The sequence below is a fragment of the Ascaphus truei genome, chromosome 1, assembly GCF_040206685.1.
Source record: "Ascaphus truei isolate aAscTru1 chromosome 1, aAscTru1.hap1, whole genome shotgun sequence".
In the NCBI taxonomy this organism is placed as follows: domain Eukaryota; kingdom Metazoa; phylum Chordata; class Amphibia; order Anura; family Ascaphidae; genus Ascaphus; species Ascaphus truei.
In genome coordinates this window covers 327,494,903-327,513,699 of record NC_134483.1, presented here as the reverse complement: position 1 = coordinate 327,513,699, position 18,797 = coordinate 327,494,903, and the positions used below count along the sequence as shown (strand labels likewise).

General features: G+C 43.4%; 1 protein-coding gene across 4 annotated transcripts in view; it reads right to left on the bottom strand.

Moving 5' to 3' along the window:
* FAM47E (family with sequence similarity 47 member E) overlaps positions 1-13,921 on the bottom strand; it is a 62,315-nt gene extending 48,394 nt beyond the window's left edge. The window contains exons 1-7 of one of the 4 annotated variants that reach the window (XM_075606712.1): positions 13,764-13,921; positions 9,941-10,072; positions 8,734-8,820; positions 7,737-7,802; positions 5,690-6,065; positions 5,048-5,220; positions 309-468 (exon numbers count right to left, since the gene is read on the bottom strand). In XM_075606712.1, the coding sequence (XP_075462827.1) occupies positions 309-468; positions 5,048-5,220; positions 5,690-6,065; positions 7,737-7,786 (759 nt within the window). In that variant the 5' untranslated portion in view covers positions 7,787-7,802; positions 8,734-8,820; positions 9,941-10,072; positions 13,764-13,921. Of the gene's footprint in view, positions 1-308; positions 469-5,047; positions 5,221-5,689; positions 6,066-7,736; positions 7,803-8,111; positions 8,132-8,733; positions 8,821-9,940; positions 10,073-13,763 lie in introns of those variants that run through there. The other 3 variants (XM_075606714.1, XM_075606713.1, XM_075606711.1) reach the window with 3 other exon arrangements.
* Positions 13,922-18,797: the final 4,876 nt, after the last annotated feature.

The window sequence follows — 18,797 nt, the reverse complement described above, 5'->3', positions numbered from 1 at the left end:
TCAGTTTATTTTTTGTGTTCTCTGCACCATATATTTTCTCCTATGTTTATTTTCCATGTTATGTCCAATTATCTATGGGAACAACCAACTGCACCTTAGGAGGTCCACTCCTGTGTCTTATGAAATAGCACTGATGAACAAATATGGCCAATTGAGGACATGATCTCTTTGTATGACATAAGCCACAGGGTAGCTACAGTATAATAAAGCAGATTCATTATATTTTTCTGAAAACTGATTTTAAACTATTCTAAGTTAACTGTTTAAGGATGACAGTGGATGTTATTCAATTACTTGTGTCAACTTACCAAAGAAGCCACCCACTCACAAAACTCTTTAGTCACTTGTTTAACACTGTCGTCTAATGCAGGAGTCAACGTATGTTTTATTTTGGCCTTCTTGTCTTCTTTGACAGCTTCTTTATTAAAAAGCCATGTGTATGGATTTTTGGGTTTGGACTCTTCACTTCTAAAACAAGGCCATCAAAAACATTTTATTACAACCATAAACATATTTTAGTGCTATTTTGACTAAGTGCTGGCCATAAGGTGTTTTTCGACTCAGGAAAGTGTCTTATGGAGTAGCACCATTTATTACACATGGCCCATAGTCTAAAACTTTTGCTTCATTATTTTCAAAAGATTAAAATACTAAAACCCTAAATTGAAAACACTTACAATATTACACATAAAAGTGCAAACCCATTATTTTATGTCTTAGGCCCGGGGAGCGCAAACTTTTCCTGCTGCGCCCCCCTGTCTGCCTGTCTGCCTGTCTGCCTGCTCCAGAGCTCAGCCCCCCCCCCCTCCTCTAACTGGTGGCTCTGTCAAATGACCCTCCGGGGTCACGTGACCCCTGTGACGTCACATGACCCCGCATGGTCATTTGACGCCGCGTTACCATGGAGACGTGTCACAGCGTCTGAATCCCGGTAAATTTTATTGTTCCAGAGGCCTCATGCGATCCCCCGGCATTTAAATGCCTGAGGGAAAAGCGCGGGACCTCTGCAACCGCCCGCCAGACAAATCTCCCGCCCCCCCCCCCCAGTTTTGCACCCCTGTCTTAGGCAGTAGCTCAAATCTCAGTGCCAACTCTGATCTTGAGAAGGTCAATTTATCTGCTCGAGTCTCTGAAATTTCTACTATGAAGCCTTCCAACTCTGGAAGACACCCAACAGACCATTGACTTGAATGGGCTGTAAGATGTCTAACACTGGAAGGTCACTTATGGAAGGATTATATAACTTATTGAGATACCGCTCGCCACAATCTTAAATAATATGTAGATAGCTATTAAATTTCAGCTGGTGCAAGGGGATAGTATTGACAGACAAGACACAGAAGGGAAACAAAAAATACTTCCCAAGAAGATCCCCATTCACTGCACAGCAAAAGCCGAAAAAGTATATTAGATCCGGGTACAAATACCCACTAGCAATATAGTAAAGTCAGCTGCATGGGGTAACATCAAGTACCCGCTCCCAACACTGTGGGAGGACAGTTACCACTAATCGAATAAAAAATAAAAAATAATAAACACTTTATTCAAAAATCATATATTCGACGCAGTAACACTAACTCTAATCATCATAAAAACAATTAAAACACTTAATAGGTGAGTAGGGTTCAGGGATATCTGTGATTAATTCCAGTATAATATTATGAATCCCTTAACCAAATGTCCTGAACATAGTAATTATCTTGAATCAAATCCAACTAGATAGCAGATAGTAATATAAACAGCTAAAGGTGCAGCGCAGTGCATCACATATAACCATATATAAATAGGGGCATCTAATGTGAAGCTTATCGTAATGGATGTGATGCACACACCACAGGGTTGACAGAGAAGGTTGTATTATCTCAGGGTGGAGTACTCTTGCATGCAAAGCAATATAGGTGATTAATGTGTGCCATATCCCAATAGGAAATAATCATAAAGACTGCTTACAAATACAACACAGTACAACTATTGAAATGCAACACAGTGTGCCTGATACCTCCCTGTCTCCGGTGCTCAAATGTGTCCCCCAATATTTCCAGGTACACACAGGGCGTATCAGGGTGTATTAAATGCGCTATACTGTAAGCTAGATACCTGCTCGACAGACGTACAACCGAAGCCCCACTGTAACCCGGCTCTAGCTACCCCATCAGAAATGAACAGGAACGATCTCACCCATGCTCCTCCTACATGACGTCAACGCGATGACGTCATGTCCGACGTACGTTTCGCGCATAAAGGGCTGGCGATTTCTCAAGGTGGGAGGTGATAGAGAGAGCTGCACTGCCCTCTTTTATTTCCACAGGTCTGGCGATTTTTAAAGGTACCCCTACCACACGCCAATGACGTGGTATGCAGCCCAAATGAATACATAGTATACAATGCCAAAAATTAAAAGCTTTTAAGGAAAATGGGAGATACTCGGATGGTGTACCTAGCAACTAGTCCCAAACCTACTAAGTGCTACTCCTCTAGGGATCCCTTGCGTTTGAACACACAGGTTTATGTTTACATTATCTCATTAAACACATAGGTCGGTTGGAGCAATAATTATCATTAAGGGCAATCACTCAATAAGGGTACATATACACATAACCATACAAATTGGTTATTCTAATGATGAAACATGCCATGGGCATACGTTAATTCTGATATAGTCAGGATTGTATAAGTTGATGATGTAGGAGTGATCTAACCTGTTTTGTCCGCCCTTTCGGTCAAAACGGCCATCTAGTTTTAAACTGTATACCATAAACCCACTAAAAGTGAACAGTAAACATGTGTCCATGATTTGGTATCAATATCTCATATAAAAGACGTGTATATGTAACCCTCATTGAGACCCATAGGGCTCAGTGTCTGCAGTGTATAGATCCACCTGCATTCAGTCTGCAGTAGGATCTTGTTCCAATCTCCCTTGCGTTGCCCCCAGGGAATATGCTCAATGCCGATGAAGACTAATGGGTCACTGTTGCCCTGATGTTCATTAATTACATGACGTGCCAGTGGTGTGTCTTTGGAGTTTCTTATGGATCCAAGGTGTTCTAAAATTCTCGAGGAGCATATTCCCTGGGGGCAACGCAAGGGAGATTGGAACAAGATCCTACTGAATGCAGGTGGATCTATACACTGCAGACACTGAGCCGTATGGGTCTCAATGAGGGTTACATATACACGTCTTTTATATGAGATATTGATACCAAATCATGGACATATGTTTACTGTTCACTTTTAGTGGGTTTATGGTATACAATTTAAAACTAGATGTCCGTTTTGACCGAAAGGGCGGACAAAACAGGTTAGATCACTCCTACATCATCAACTTATACAATCCTGACTATATCAGAATTAACGTATGCCCATGGCGTGTTTCATCATTAGAATAACCAATTTGTATGGTTATGTGTATATGTACCCTTATTGAGTGTCTGCCCTTAATGATAATTATTGCTCCAACCGACCTACGTGTTTAATGAGATAATGTAAACATAAATCTGTGTGTTCAAACGCAAGGGATCCCTAGAGGAGTAGCACTTAGTAGGTTTGGGACTAGTTGCTAGGTACACCATCCGAGTATCTCCCATTTTCCTTAAAAGCTTTTAATTTTTGGCACTGTATACTATGTATTCATTTGGGCTGCATACCACGTCATTGGCGTGTGGTAGGGGTACCTTTAAAAATCGCCAGACCTGTGGAAATAAAAGAGGGCAGTGCAGCTCTCTCTATCACCTCCCACCTTGAGAAATCGCCAGCCCTTTATGCGCGAAACGTACGTCGGACATGACGTCATCGCGTTGACGTCGTGTAGGAGGAGCATGGGTGAGATCGTTCCTGTTCATTTCTGATGGGGTAGCTAGAGCCGGGTTACAGTGGGGCTTCGGTTGTGCGTCTGTCGAGCAGGTATCTAGCTTATAGGGCATGTAATACACCCTGATACGCCCTGTGTGTACCTGGAAATATTGGGGGACACATTTGAGCACCAGAGACAGGGAGGTATCAGGCATACTGTGTTGCATTTCAATAGTTGTACTGTGTTGTATTTGTAAGCAGACTTTATGATTATTTCCTATTGGGATATGGCACACATTAATCACCTATATTACTTTGCATGCAAGAGTACTCCACCCTGAGATAATACAACCTTCTCTGTCAACCCTGTGGTGTGTGCATCACATCCATTACGATAAGCTTCACATTAGATACCACTATTTATATATGGTTATACATTATGTGATGCACTGCGCTGCACCTTTAGCTGTTTATATTACTATCTGCTATCTAGTTGGATTTGATTCAAGATAATTACTATAATTACTATGTTCAGGACATTTGGTTAAGGGATTCATAATATTATACTGGAATTAATCACAGATATCCCTGAACCCTACTGTACTCACCTGTTAAGTGTTTTAATTGTTTTTATGATGATTAGAGTTACTGTAGTGTTACTGCGTCGAATATATGATTTTTGAATAAAGTGTTTATTATTTTTTATTTTTTATTCGATTAGTGGTAACTGTCCTCCCACAGTGTTGGGAGCGGTTACTTGATGGTACCCCATGCAGCTGACTTTACTATATTGCTAGTGGGTATTTGTACCCGGATCTAATATACTTTTTCGGCTTTTGCTGTGCAGTGAATGGGGATCTTCTTGGTTGGGAAGTATTTTTTGTTTCCCTTCTGTGTCTTGTCACTTATGGAAGGAGACTGCTTAGTAAATACGGTCCTCAATATTCAGCACTGTGTACTATGTCAGCTCTTTGCATGAAAAAATATTATGCATTTTTATTGTGACTATACACCATTGTTAGAAAGAAAGCAAAAGACAAATGTTGAGTTAAAAATAAAAAATAAAAAAAAGGGCCTCAAATCTTCTTGCACAGAAAGTTACCAATTCTGATTTTGATGTTAACAGGCTAAAGCCAATCTTACTAAGTTTCAAATTCAATTACAATGATGCATCCCAGCTTATAATATACACAGCAGAATTGCTTTTTACAAACACATGCCCCTGTTTTCCTCTCTCCCCTTGGACAGTACTTACATTGCCGATTGCCTGGTGCTTAGATCCCTGGACTTGACACTCCGTGGTTCTTGCTGTTCTCTTTGGGGAGTGCTGAGCTCATCTTCCTGCTCCACATCTTCAGCTTCAGAAGTCGCCAACGCACTTCTCAAGCGCATCTCTGGGTCAAGGATGCCCACTATTTCCTCAAACAGCTTAACAAAGCAATGAACATAAAATTGTATGTAGGTATGTCTTTATTTATATAGCGCCATTAATGTACATAGCACTTCTCAGCAGTAATATACGTGACAATCAGATAAATAATATAAATAACACAAAGGGGAGAGGTGCTTCAGACATAAAAGTAATATTTAGGAAAAGGAGTCCCTACTCCGAAGAGCTTACAATCCAATTAAGCATAATTCAAATGATTAGACTGTATACTGTATTTGTTACAGTTACTTTGAGGGATATTTCATCTTTCTAGGGGGGGAAAAAATAGTATTAATGACAGACATACAATACACACATAAACATGTTTTGCAATCCAGAAACCTTCCTATTATACACACACTCACTTAATATTATGATACATTACTGCAAAGTACATTCCCATGCCATATATTGGCGCTGTTCCAAACAAAACAACCCCTACAGCCAGTCCCACTTTCCATTGCTTACCTCCGGTGGAATTCCCTCCTCTAGATGAGGATAGAGAATCAGCGGGTGCTGCGTGAGGCCATACTCTATCTCTGCGATGTATTCCCTGCGGGCCTGTTGCAGGGGGAGGAGTTTGGAAAAACAGGCCTGTTCTCTGGTGAATCTCTTCCTTGGCTTCTTCTCAGCTGGGTCAGTTTCATCGGCTGCATTCTGCAGAACAGGAGCTGGCCCTTTGTGAGACTTAATGTAAGCAGTGTCAGAGGAAAAAGGATAGCCATCTCGAAAATCATCCACTCCTCTTTGCAAGAATGTCCATCGGCGACTGTTAAGGGCACCAGAGAAGTTTAATTTATGGTTGGATTCTTTAAGGTACTTTTTCTGCAGTTTCTCCTTGTACCTGCAATAAAATGACCAAAAACAAACACTTCAATTAGGGTTGTGGAATTCTCTTTACACCTTTAAATAAAACACAACTTTACAATGTTCACATAAACATGGACACCTTCTCTGTACCACACAGTCTTGCTCACCAAACTCATACATGCCAACAAACTGCAAATAAACAGTGTGATAATCATCCAGTCTAGTCTTTCTTCAGATCTTACTATTATCTCAGAATTGTTAACAAATCATTAAATGTGACTGTAACACCATGACTAGATCACCATTGCACTGTTGACCTGAGTTAGTTATCAGGAATGCAAATAAGATGTTTAAGGAAACTGTATTCAGCAATTTCTAACAATTTACATTGTTCTACATATTTTTTTTTAAATACACCTTTGCGACTGCAGTTCATTTCCTGCCTTTTTACGATCCAAAGTTGTGACTGCTCACAATAAAGATTGTGGCAGAGTAGTGTTTCTCAACGCTCTACCAAGGACTCCTCTCCCCTAGCATAGCAATGCCTTAGGGATCACCAGATAATCACACATTCACATATTAAATAAGTGCAAATGTACTTAATGATTAATTGATTATCCCCAAAATCTGGTCTGGCTGGGGTGTCCCGAGGAGACTGTTGAGAAACACTTTGTTAGAACATAAACACAGTAAGCCACTGCTTGGGACCCAAACTAGTACAGCTTACCAATTAATGTCTTGAAGTTCTCAGTAAACACCACATAACATTTTACTTGGTGGTCCCAAAAAAACAGCCACCACCTCAGAGATCTTTTAAGTAAATCCTTAAATTGAGGTTGTCGACAAATTCTTCACTTTCAGTCTAAATAAACATGATAACGGTGATGGACTTTGGCGTTTTCCCTTAAAATGTCAACAGATCCGTCAACAGTGTTCAATGCCATGAGACGCCCTTCACGTACTGGAGAAGATTTTAGTTCCATTCATTTGAAGCTGATCTCTTCTCCGGCACTTGGAAGTATCTTCACAGCACATTAAAAGAAGACCTAAGTGTCCAGATGAGAGGAACTTGGGGAATATGAATAGCAAAAACATTGTATTTTATTGGGAATGCTCTCTTGAAGAAGTTCAACTCTTTTCATAAGAGAAAGTGAAGTCCAGACTGAAATGTGATGAAGACGATGTACAGTATAATAAAAAATGAGAGTGAGGTGAAAGAACTGCATGCTCCTCCTGTGAGATGCTGTGCCTGGCTCTGTATCAGACTATTACAGCTAATAAAAGGATTACAGGTGTGGTGGCCATCATACACGAAAAAGAACGAATATGGCTTTCCCAACATTGTATGCCAAAATGTCCAATTTTTACCTAGAATCCAGCTGAAAACAATCTAAAAGCTAAGATACAAAATAAACACCATTACAATTAATAACGTAATACTTTACACATGCTGAATTCTTGACTTGGTGGAAGTGTTGCCAGTTAGGTGCCGGCCAGCGAGACGGGTTGATTCAGTCCCACTTTTATAATCTTTTTTTTTTTAATATAACAAAAGCACTACAAATCCTAAGAAACTGGGGAACTGAGAAGAAGCGAATAAATCTGCCACATGTGTCTCTTTAGCCTGTGCTGCTTTGCTTCTCCAGCAGCTCCCACTGTTCATGTCCCCTCTGCTATTTTATTTACCTGCCCTTCATAGACTTACCAAGGATGGCGAGGCTGCGAGTCACTATCACATCCAGCCAAGACCGACATCGCCCACACAATATATCTATAGGAGACAAACATTATATATACACACACAAATATATATATATAACAAATCTATGTAAGTACCAGCACTCACTGTCTAATAGCTAAATGATGAAAACAATTGTAATGCAGAAAATATATTTAATAATTAAACAAACCAGAAATAAATCAAATGTGTTTGCAGAAACCAGTGTCATAATGGGCATGTCACAAAGTGAGGGGTGGGGGGAAAAAAGGAAAAGGGGAAAAAAACATGAAACACAAGGAAATTACACAAAAAACGGAGAACGGAAAGTATGCTAGGGGGGGCGACGTTTCGAGGGACTACCTCTTCATCTGGCCCATTTCCCCTGGTCCCAGAGGTACTTCCCTAAGCCTTCGTTCCCCTATCACTGGTCAAATCAGACACCCCTGAAAATAGATAGCCATTATGCAGTGTAGACTAAATACAGCTTAAAGCAGGGCAGCAAGAATCCACTATAGTCAATGCCAGTAGTCATCACCCGCACAATATATCTATAGGAGATAAACATTATATATACACACACAAATATATATATATATATCTGGAAGAAAGAAAAAAAGAGGCGTGTGCCAAATCTGTGTTGACATTTAATATCGTATAAGAGGTTTCAAATTAGCAAACTCCCAAATGTAGCGAGAACGTGTGCGTTTTCAGAGATACATTGCTCATGAACAAGGTTCTCATCTGCAGCAAACTTCTATAGTCCCAATTGGAGGCTGGGATATCTCATGTGATATTCCAGGATCCACGGCTCAGTGATGATACGCCGTTTGTCACGGTAACTTGTGATAGGATATAATATACACAAATATCTGAGTTGAATTGAACACGACTTAGATATAATAAAGATAGTTTATTCCTTAGATAGGTGAACACACAAGATAATACAAGATAATACAAATAACAGACAAGGTATAACACTTACTTAGGGGTTGGGTAATGAAGCAATCAGGTACAGGATTGGCAATTCATACAGCAATCAGGCATCAAGTAGTTGGTAAAATCGAAGACCCTGAGCATAGGGATGACACTGGTTTATATGTGATTCCAGTCCTATACACTGTCATTGAGTGCAAGTCATTGGAGGACAATTATCTGCACCCAATCTCTACTTGCCAGCTAACGTGGGAACATTGATAGATCATGCCTCCCCAGCTAGTTGGCACATGCGTACTTCTGGCCCTTGGGGTCTCATTTCTTTAGCCCCACACAAAAGTCAGGGCGCCTACATGTCTACCAGACCTGAATTTGGTCAGGAAATCCTTTGTCTGTAAGTGTGAATTACAGCACTTACAGACCACTCAAGCCCTGCGTTTCTCCGCCCTAATGTATACAGCCAGGGTGGCTGAGCCTTTGATCAGGGGGTTTGTTGTAGACAATGGGTTGCCCCCCTGAGTATTTACATTAAACAGAGCCAGTAACTTTCGCGGGCTTTTGTCCCCGCTTTGAAATACAGTACATTTTTCAATATCTATATATATTAAAATAATCTGTTTCGGCTGGGCCGAGCGGGCTGAAACTTGCCAGACCCTCATGCCGGAGGGGACTCTCCATGGTGGCCAAGTTTCAGCTTGCTACGACCCACCGGACCGGAGATACAAATTTACACTTTAAAAACCCTTTTGGAACACAAGGCTTTTTTCCGCCATGCAAGTCAATGGCAGAAACCCAAACTTTGCAATTACCGACTCCGTTCTGTTGCCCCGAGAGGGTCGGTATTTGCCATGCAATCCTGCCGGAACAAGGACTACATGGTGGCCGAATCTCCGCCCTCTAGGTTGAGCAGAACCGGAGTTATGGGTTCTGGGTTTCTGCTCATTCTGACTTAGCCGTTTTTACTCGCACCTCTTCCCTCCGCCATTAGAGTCAATGGCGCGACCTTAATTCTCGTACCCGGTGGTGGTCGAGTGTGGGGGTTCCTAGGGTCTAGGGGCAAAAATAATTTTATTCCTGGGTGCCCTAGAACCTAAGTTTCCCACGCCAATTGTGATTGAACTTGACCTAGTGTGATCAAAGCTCTTTTTTAGATATTGTATCCGCTTCTGCGGTCTGCGGTTTGGACGGCTGCCAACCCGTTCCTGGAGGTCGGCGTCGAAGAATCCCCATTGGAATGAATGGCTCAATTGACTTACAATGGGGAACTGCCGCTCCTCCTCTCGGGCGCCACCTGCAGGTCTTCTACTGAAACGGGCCCAAATCGCCGGATTCGCCATAGGGTTGTATGGAGCTGCAATGGCGACCTATGGGGAGCTGCAAAATGGAGCCTGTAAAGACGGGAAAATGGAACAAAGGGCTATAATCCCTTCCTAACTATAAACCCTTCTCCTCCCAAACGGATCCCAGTGTGAGTGTTGGTGCAGACACTGGATTGGGGAAAATACATGGTGCTGAAGCAGGGTAAAAACACATTACTGGACCGCAGTCCAGTTAACCCCTTGCTTCCCCAGTGAGGTCAGGGGGTGGCCATATGGGGTGCAACCCCTTTACTACCGAGCCAATCCCCCTCTCCTTCTACACCGTTCAAAACCATCCTTGAAACAACGAACACAAAGTTGCAAAATGTGACAATTTAAAAAGACAAATGCAAATTATACAGTGAAAATTAATATCTTATTTTTAATTAAACATAGACCTACATAATATAAAAACTGGATAAGAAAACTGGATTTGTGTACAGAGCTTGTATATCAAGGGTGGCACATACAGTACATATGTGAATTCCCACTTTATATCCGAGACAGAACCAACGGCGTGTAGAGTGTCTCTGAGGTATGATGGCAACTGGACCACATAAGGTTGTAAATAGTGTTCCACATACCTCGACACTCCAGACGTCATGGACTCTATCCCATATATAATGGGCCTACCTGGTGGATTCACCAAGGTTTTATGGACTTTGGGCAGGTGATAAAATATAAATACACGTGAATGAGGATTAAATAGAAATTTAAATTCAGGGGGTGAAATAATACCCTCAGATTTAGCCTCATTAAGAAAGGACAAGTACTGTATATAGTTTGGTATTCAATAGTTGGGTCAGATTAAAGTCTATCTGCTTCCTTAATATATACATCCCTATCTTGTATGATGCTGCGACCTTTATCTGCTTGCCTTAAAATGATATTGCATGCATACATATTTTTTTATCATATGTTTTAATGTAATTTTTATAATTATACATGTTTGTATATGATGCATGTATTTATAGTTTGCATTTATATTGTTCTTATCCAGTATTTATTTTATGTAGGTCTATGTTTAACTAAAAATAAGATATTAATTTTCATTGTATAATTTGCATTTATGTCTTTTTAAATTGTCATACATGTATTTTCTGGCACTGCTTTTTTCTATGTCACATTTGTATCACATCCATGCGAAGGCAATCTAGGTGTTTTCAAATCAGGAATTAAGTTTCCAGCTGCTCTGGCTTTATTATGTGCTATATAAGGCTGATTGACACCCCAGACAAAGTCACGTGTGCCGAAATATGTTGGGACCCGAATGTTTCTCGTGCTATGTCATCACGCTCTTACTAGCAGTGTATCGAGCACAAGTAGAAGATTGTTTATCTGTCGGTGACATTTTGCAACTTTGTATTCGTTGTTTCAAGGACGGTTTGGAACGGCGTATCATCACTGTTGATCCGTGGATCCTGGAATATCACATGAGATATCCCAGCCTCCAATTGGGAATTTAGAAGTTTGCTGCAGAGGAGTACCTTGTTCATGAGCAATGTATCTCTCAAAACGCACAAGTTCTTGCTACACTTATGAGTGTGCTAATTTTAAACCTCTTATATGATATTAAATGTCAACACAGATTTATGCTACAGTATTTGGCACACGTCTCTTTTTTCTCTCTTCCAAACAGATTCTCGAGGATGTGGTTCATCCTTTTAGAAGCTGTGATCTGTTGCAGCCCTTTTTCAATTATATCCTTTATTTACATTCAACTTGATTGAACTTTATTATACAGACTTTCATTTATATCACCGGTATATGCATTACATTTGTGTAACTTTTTACACTCACTCTCTTTTTTTCAAAATCACTTTTTACACTGTGTGCACAGTTTTGTATGTGCACTTGAATTTCCATTTGCACATATTCTTATTTAAAGTTTACATAGTTCCTCTAATATTGCCACTGGGTATCTCTTAGCAAGTGCTAATTGATACACACACACACACACCTCACTCAATTAGGGCGTGCATGTATTATAAACAATAATAAGATTCCCAGACCAAAGGTATGGAAAAGGGTTATAGCACAGCCATCATACAAGTATAATCAAATTATGTGTATTAAAAGATACAGCTGACCGACATTTCGGTCTTCTAAGCCGTATGCCTTTTCAATACCTTTGGTGGATAATGTATGAATGTATGATACAATCTCTCTCCGAAACGCGTAAAAAAATTTTGATTCAAGCCTCCCTACATATGTACATAAAGCCTCCATCTTTCCGTAATTAGTCGTCACCAAGAATGATAAACAATAAAGCACAAAAAACTTGGTTGGAGAATCCAAAAGGCGTATTTTTCTGCAAACATTACATGGCTTTAACTAATACAACGGTATTTTCCACTACGGTTATGATACAGGAAAGTATTAATTGTATGTAAAAAATGTTTTTTATTTGCTGATGCAGTTGTGGGCAGCAGCTTGTAGGATTTGCCATTAGAAATGTGAAATTGAGATTTTTAGAGTGTATATGGCCCAATTAGGAATAAACAGTCAGTTTGATTTCAGGCAATTTTTTTGCTATTGTATAAAATAAGATAAAGTAATGAAGACATTAGGATTACTGTAATATTGAGTGTATTTAAGATAGCAGTATTGTCTATGTAGTCCCGCCTCCTTTGAAATCCTTTATTTCAACCACTGTACAACACAAACATGGATTAAATAAATGTTTTTAAGAAGATCTCTGATGCGCTTGAACATATTTCTTATTGTTGCTGACGTTAATATACAGAGAGACATTTTGTATAAACATAACATTATTTTTATAAGTATCTATGGAGAGTATTCTTTACTATATACAGTACACACACACACACACACACACACACACACACACACACACACACACACACACACACACTAAATGACTTCTTCAGTATTAGGGTGATACCTTTTTTATTTGGACATAGGACAAGCTTTCGAGAGTTTTCCTCTCTCTGAGAACTCTGCAAAGCTTGTCCTATGGCATACAATGTTAGTCCAAATAAAAAAAGGTATCACCCTAATACTGAAGAAGTCATTTATTCTGCACTATCGCAACTGGACTAACACTAACAGGGAGAGCTAAAGATACCTAGTGTGTGTGTCTGTGTGTGTGTGTGTGTATGAAGGTATGTATATATGTGTGTGTGTGTGTGTGTGTGTGTGTGTATGTGTGTGTGTGTGTGTGTGTGTGTATGTATGAATAAAAAAAGGTATCACCCTAATACTGAAGAAGTCATTTATTCTGCACTATCGCAACTGGACTAACACTAACAGGGAGAGCTAAAGATACCTAGTGTGTGTGTCTGTGTGTGTGTATGAAGGTATGTATATATGTGTGTGTGTGTGTGTGTGTGTGTGTGTGTGTGTGTGTGTGTGTGTGTGTGTATGTATATGTGTGTGTGTGTGTGTGTGTGTGTATGTATGAAGGTATGTATATATGTGTGTGTGTGTGTGTGTGTGTGTATGTATATGTGTGTGTGTGTGTGTGTGTGTGTGTATGAAGGTATGTATATATGTGTGTGTGTGTGTGTGTGTGTGTGTGTGTGTGTGTGTGTGTGTGTGTGTGTGATATCACACACACACACACACACACACACACACACACACACACACACACACACACACACACACACATACATACATACCTTCATACACACACACCTACACACCTATCTCTCTCTCTCTCTATATATGTTGAGACTAGGTGTGCAGTGTATGATACCTCCCAGCAGCCCCCGCCGCCCTGCACCACACAGGCAGCTGCCTCTCTCTCTCTCTCCTCTTCTTCTTCTTGTTTACTTCCTCTCCAGATCCCCTCACTGGTCTCCATGGCGACGTTTCGCTTCCACAGCAACTCCTGGGGCTCCTTTATGACGCCTTGATGTGGGCGTGGCTGCAGCTGCCTCCCAGTCCCACTGAACTCTGCTGCGAGCTCCACGTGCACTGAGAGGCAGGGCTCACCCACTGACCCCCTCCCCCACACTTGTTAGTTTCTCCCACCTTATTACTCCTTATTCTCCACTGCCCTACCTGTCCCCCCCTGTCACTCCCAGCCCCTCCGGTCACTCCCAGCCCCCCTGTCACTCCCAGTTCCACCTCTCACTCCCTCTCCCCACTTCCTTGCCCTGCACCTGTCACTCCCTGCCCCCTCCTTGTCACTACCTGCTCCTCCATGAACCTCCCGTGCTCACCTGCCCCTCTGTCACCCCTCCCCCCATTCCCTCTCTGCCAGCCCCATAACCCCATCCTCTCTCTCCCCATCCCCCCTTCCCCCTCCCCCATCCCCTATCTTTCCCCTCCCCCACTCCCTCTTCCCCCACTCCCTCTTCCCCCACTCCCTCTTCCCTCCTCCCCAATCCCCTCTCTCTTTCTTCCCCCATTCTCTCTCTCCTCCCCCATTCTCTTTCTCCCCTCCCCCATCCCCTCTCTCTCCCGTCCCCTATCCCCTCTTTTTCTCCCCCATCCCCTGTCTCCTCTCCCCATCCCCTCTCTCTCCCCTCCCCCATTCAATTTCTCCTCTCCCCATCCCCTCTCTCTCCCCACCCCCTCTCTCTTTCTCCCCATTCCCTTTCTCCCCTCCCCATCCTCTCCCCTCCCCCATCCCCTCTCTCTCTTTCTCCCCCATTCCCTCTCCTCCCCCATCCCTTCTCACTCATCCCTCCATCCCCTCTCTCCCCTCAAATCCCCTCTCCCCCATCTCCTTTCTACTCCCATCTCCTCTCTAGTCCCCCATACCTCTCCACCTCACGTCCCCCTCTATCCTCCCCAATCCCCTCCCCACCCACCTCTCACTCCCTCTCCCCACTTCCTTGCCCTGCACCTGTCACTCCCAGCTCCTCCATGAACCTCCCGTCCTCCCCTGCCCCATCACTCCCTGCAGGGACGCCAACAGAAATCGTGGGGCCCGGGACAAACATTTTAAGCAGCCCCCCCCCCGTGTCGGCGGTATTGCCCACCACCCTCCCCCCCCACCCATTTCACACCTCACGAGCCCCCTCTCTCCCCCCCGCATCCCATCCCATGTATTTCTCTCCCTTCCGTCTCACCCCATCTCACTATCCCGCCTCGCATGTATTTCTCTCCCCTGCTTCTCACACTTACTCCCTCTTTTCCTCACTCACCCCCTCCGTTGATTACCCCACGCTCACTCATTACGCCCCCCCCAACACACAATTCCCCCCACAAGATATATACCAAAAAACTTCCCACTCCCAATGCAAAAAACTTCCCACCCCCAAATATATACAAATACATACAAAAACCCCACCTACCCAATACATACATACACACACATTCCCAGTAAGATAGATAGATAAAATACCCCAACCCCCCCAATGCATATAAAAAAATACCCCAACCCCCCAATGCCTATAAAAAAATACCCCAACCCCCGCAATGCATATAAAAAAATACCCCAACCCCCCAATGCATATAAAAAGAATACCCCAACCCCCCCCAATGCATATAAAAAATACCCCAACCCCCCCCACCCCCCAATGCATATGAAAAAATACCCCCAATACATATATATAAAAATCAGACTTACCTGCAGGGGGGGGGGCGATGCTGGGGGGGGAGGGGGTGGTACGGGGGTGTCCGGCGGCTGCGGGGGGTGGCGGGACGGCCCTGTCCTGCGGGGGGCGGGGTGGCGGTGAAGCAGGGGGCCCGGCGGCTGGTCACAGCAGTTGCTGCCGGCCCCGCTGCAGGCACGCCACGTTGCTGCTCCCGCACACACCGGTGTACTGCGGGGGTGGGGCCGATGCTGGCCCGATGATGCGGGGGGGGGGGGGGGGGGGAAGTGGGAATAGCGGCACGGCCCGGTGGCAATGGTGGGGTGGAGGCGGCGGTTTTGGCCCGATGCTGCGGGGAGGTGGGGTAACGGGATGACCCGGTGACGGGGGGAAGTGACGGTGCTGCGAGGGGCCCGGCGGCTGGTCACAGCAGTTGCCGCCAGCCCCGCTGCACCTGTCTCCGATGCTGCTCCCGCATGCGCCGGGCCTCCCTCTCACACCGGCGCGCCGGAAGCTTAACCCAATCTACTTCCGGCGCTGCCAACAGGGAGACTCGGCACCGGTTTTTTTTTTTAAATTAACTGGCGCTCGGCCGCACAGGCGGGCCCCCCTGACCCACGGGGCCCGGGACGCCAGTACCTTTTCTCCCCCCCTGTTGACGGCCCTGACTCCCTGCCCCTGTCACCCCTCCTACATTTGTCACTCCTAATACATAGTCCCTCCATACCATCTTTCTCCCCCAAACCTGCTTTCTCTCCTCTCCATCCCCTCTCCTCCCCCTATTCCATCTTTCTCTGCCAGCCCCATAACCCCATCCTCTCTCTCTCCCCATCCCCTTTCCCCCTACACATCCCCTCTTCCCCCATCCCCATACCTTCTCTTTCTCCCCCCATTCTCTTTCTCCCCCTATTCTCTCCTCCCATCCCTTCTCCCTACCTCCTTTCTCCTCCCATCCCCTCTAGTCCCCCATACCTCTCCACCTCATGTCCCCCTCTATCCTCCCCAATCCCCTCTTCCCACCCACCTCACTCCCTCTCCCCACTTCCTTGCCCTGCACCTGTCACTCCCTGCCCCCTCCTTGTCACTACCTGCTCCTCCATGGACCCCCACCCCGTCCTCCCCTGCCCCTCTGTCACCCCTCCTACATTTGTCACTCATACTACATAGTCCCTCCATACCATCTTTCTCTCTCCCCCAAACCTGCTTTCTCTCCTCTCCATCCCCTCTCCTCCCTGCCAGCCCCATAACCCCATTCTCTCAAGATGCCGACTGAACAACATCCGCCCCAATTGGATTGCAATATTCAGACGAAGAGAAGAAAGAAGAAAGGAGCTTACCGGAGGACCATCGGCTGTTGAGGAGCATTGCGCCGTTCATTCACCAATTCTGTTATATTTTAAAATATAGTCAGAATATTAAATAAATCTAATAAAGGTTAATTATTAACTAATTCATTACTACAAATTAATTGTATATGAGACTGCAGCATACAGAGACCTGTTTCCTTTTGTTATTTATCTCTATATATTCCTGTTTTGCAACTCTATTACAAATACTCGGAATCTAATATATGCTGAGCTGCTGTAGGAGAGCCTGTGGAAATCACCATTATTGGAGTCAGCAAAGAATTTAATTTTTCCCTTATGTTTCACTGGGGTTTTATGTTTGCCTTTGGATCAAAATACTGTAAATACAAATATAGGATAAGTATCTGTCGTCTAAATTTAGCTTAGGTTGAACTTCATGGACGTATGTCTTTTTTCAACCTCATATACTATGTAATATCCTACATGTTATTTATTGTAAATCAGTTCTGTAGTTTTTATTTTAAGCATGTTCTACTGTTACTGGGACTTAATACGGCTTTACGGACGGACGCTCTCTGTGGCCTGGCAATGCCAGCAGTGGATCAAGCATCAGTTTTTCCTGCGGCATCAGAGGAGACAGCTGGGTATATTCACATAATCACGGCTTTCTTTTACCAGTCTTAATGAATGTCCAAGCATGTGACTGAAACGTCGATCTTCAAAAAACGACTATTTATTGCAAGACAAGGTGATTTTCTTTAGTATTTTACAGGTACAGGACATAAAAAATACCTGCTTAATACTGTACTGTAGGTACACAGGTGACGATCCCAAGAACTCCCGATGAATCCTTTGAGCGCTGAGAGTATTTGTACACCCGAGTGCGCAAGAACGTCTGGAATTTTTGCTGTTAGTAATGTTCAAGTCACAATAATAATATTCTTAATATAAATCTAGACATATGTGATACGCTTTTTTTCACCAGATCATGAAGATTATAATTCTACTCATGAATTGCTGTTATTTCCCGACATATTATAAAATATGCAGTGCATATCCTATAAAAATTGAATGGGGTGAATATGATCTTGTATAACTATTCATTGTCACGCACACAATCGTCTGTATACATCATGAACCCCACTTGTAATGCTAGCAGGACGCCTAAGAATATTGTTTGTAAATAACCACTTCAGCAGTATAGCGGTACTGGTAACAGTGGCAAATATCACATGGTAAAAATAAAAAGATGTTCTGAAATCAGCATGGCGTAGCATTTAATGGTATAGGTATGGTGTGTGCATGTATGATGTATGTGTGTTTATGTAGCATGTATTATGTGTGTGTACAGATGTAGCACACTCTTGCTGGCATATTGCAGCACGACATGCGGGCCTAAGGTAGAAGCGAGCGCGCTGGCGCTCGGCGTTCATGTTGATCTGGCGATTCCTGGCCAGCTAGTTGCGCGCTTAGCGGGGGCGTGCCCGTGACATCACGTGACCTGTTCGCCCTCATTGGCTGAACCGCGCACGTAACCAGGGCAAGCGCGACAAATACCAAAGTATTTGTCTCGGCAAGCATCACGCCTCTGCAGCGAAACGGGGGATTGAGTTGTGTTATGAACGCGAGTGAGTGCGCTCTCACCCTGGAAGAGGCCGTAAGGCGTATGATACCAGTGGGTGCAATAACGTGTGCTACACCTGTATGTATATGGTGCGTATATGTACATGATGCAAGTATGGTGTGTTTGTGTAGTGCACAGTGCATGTCTGATTGTGACATATATATAGTGTATTTAATAAACCACAAATGTTTCCAGCACTCAAACGGAAAGAACAGATAGTAAATGGATCAGCCAAAAGTAAGTATTTAATGGTACACGAATGATGCAAAAAATGGTCAAACAAGGACCAAAAAAGAAAGCACTATGTGCTAGGG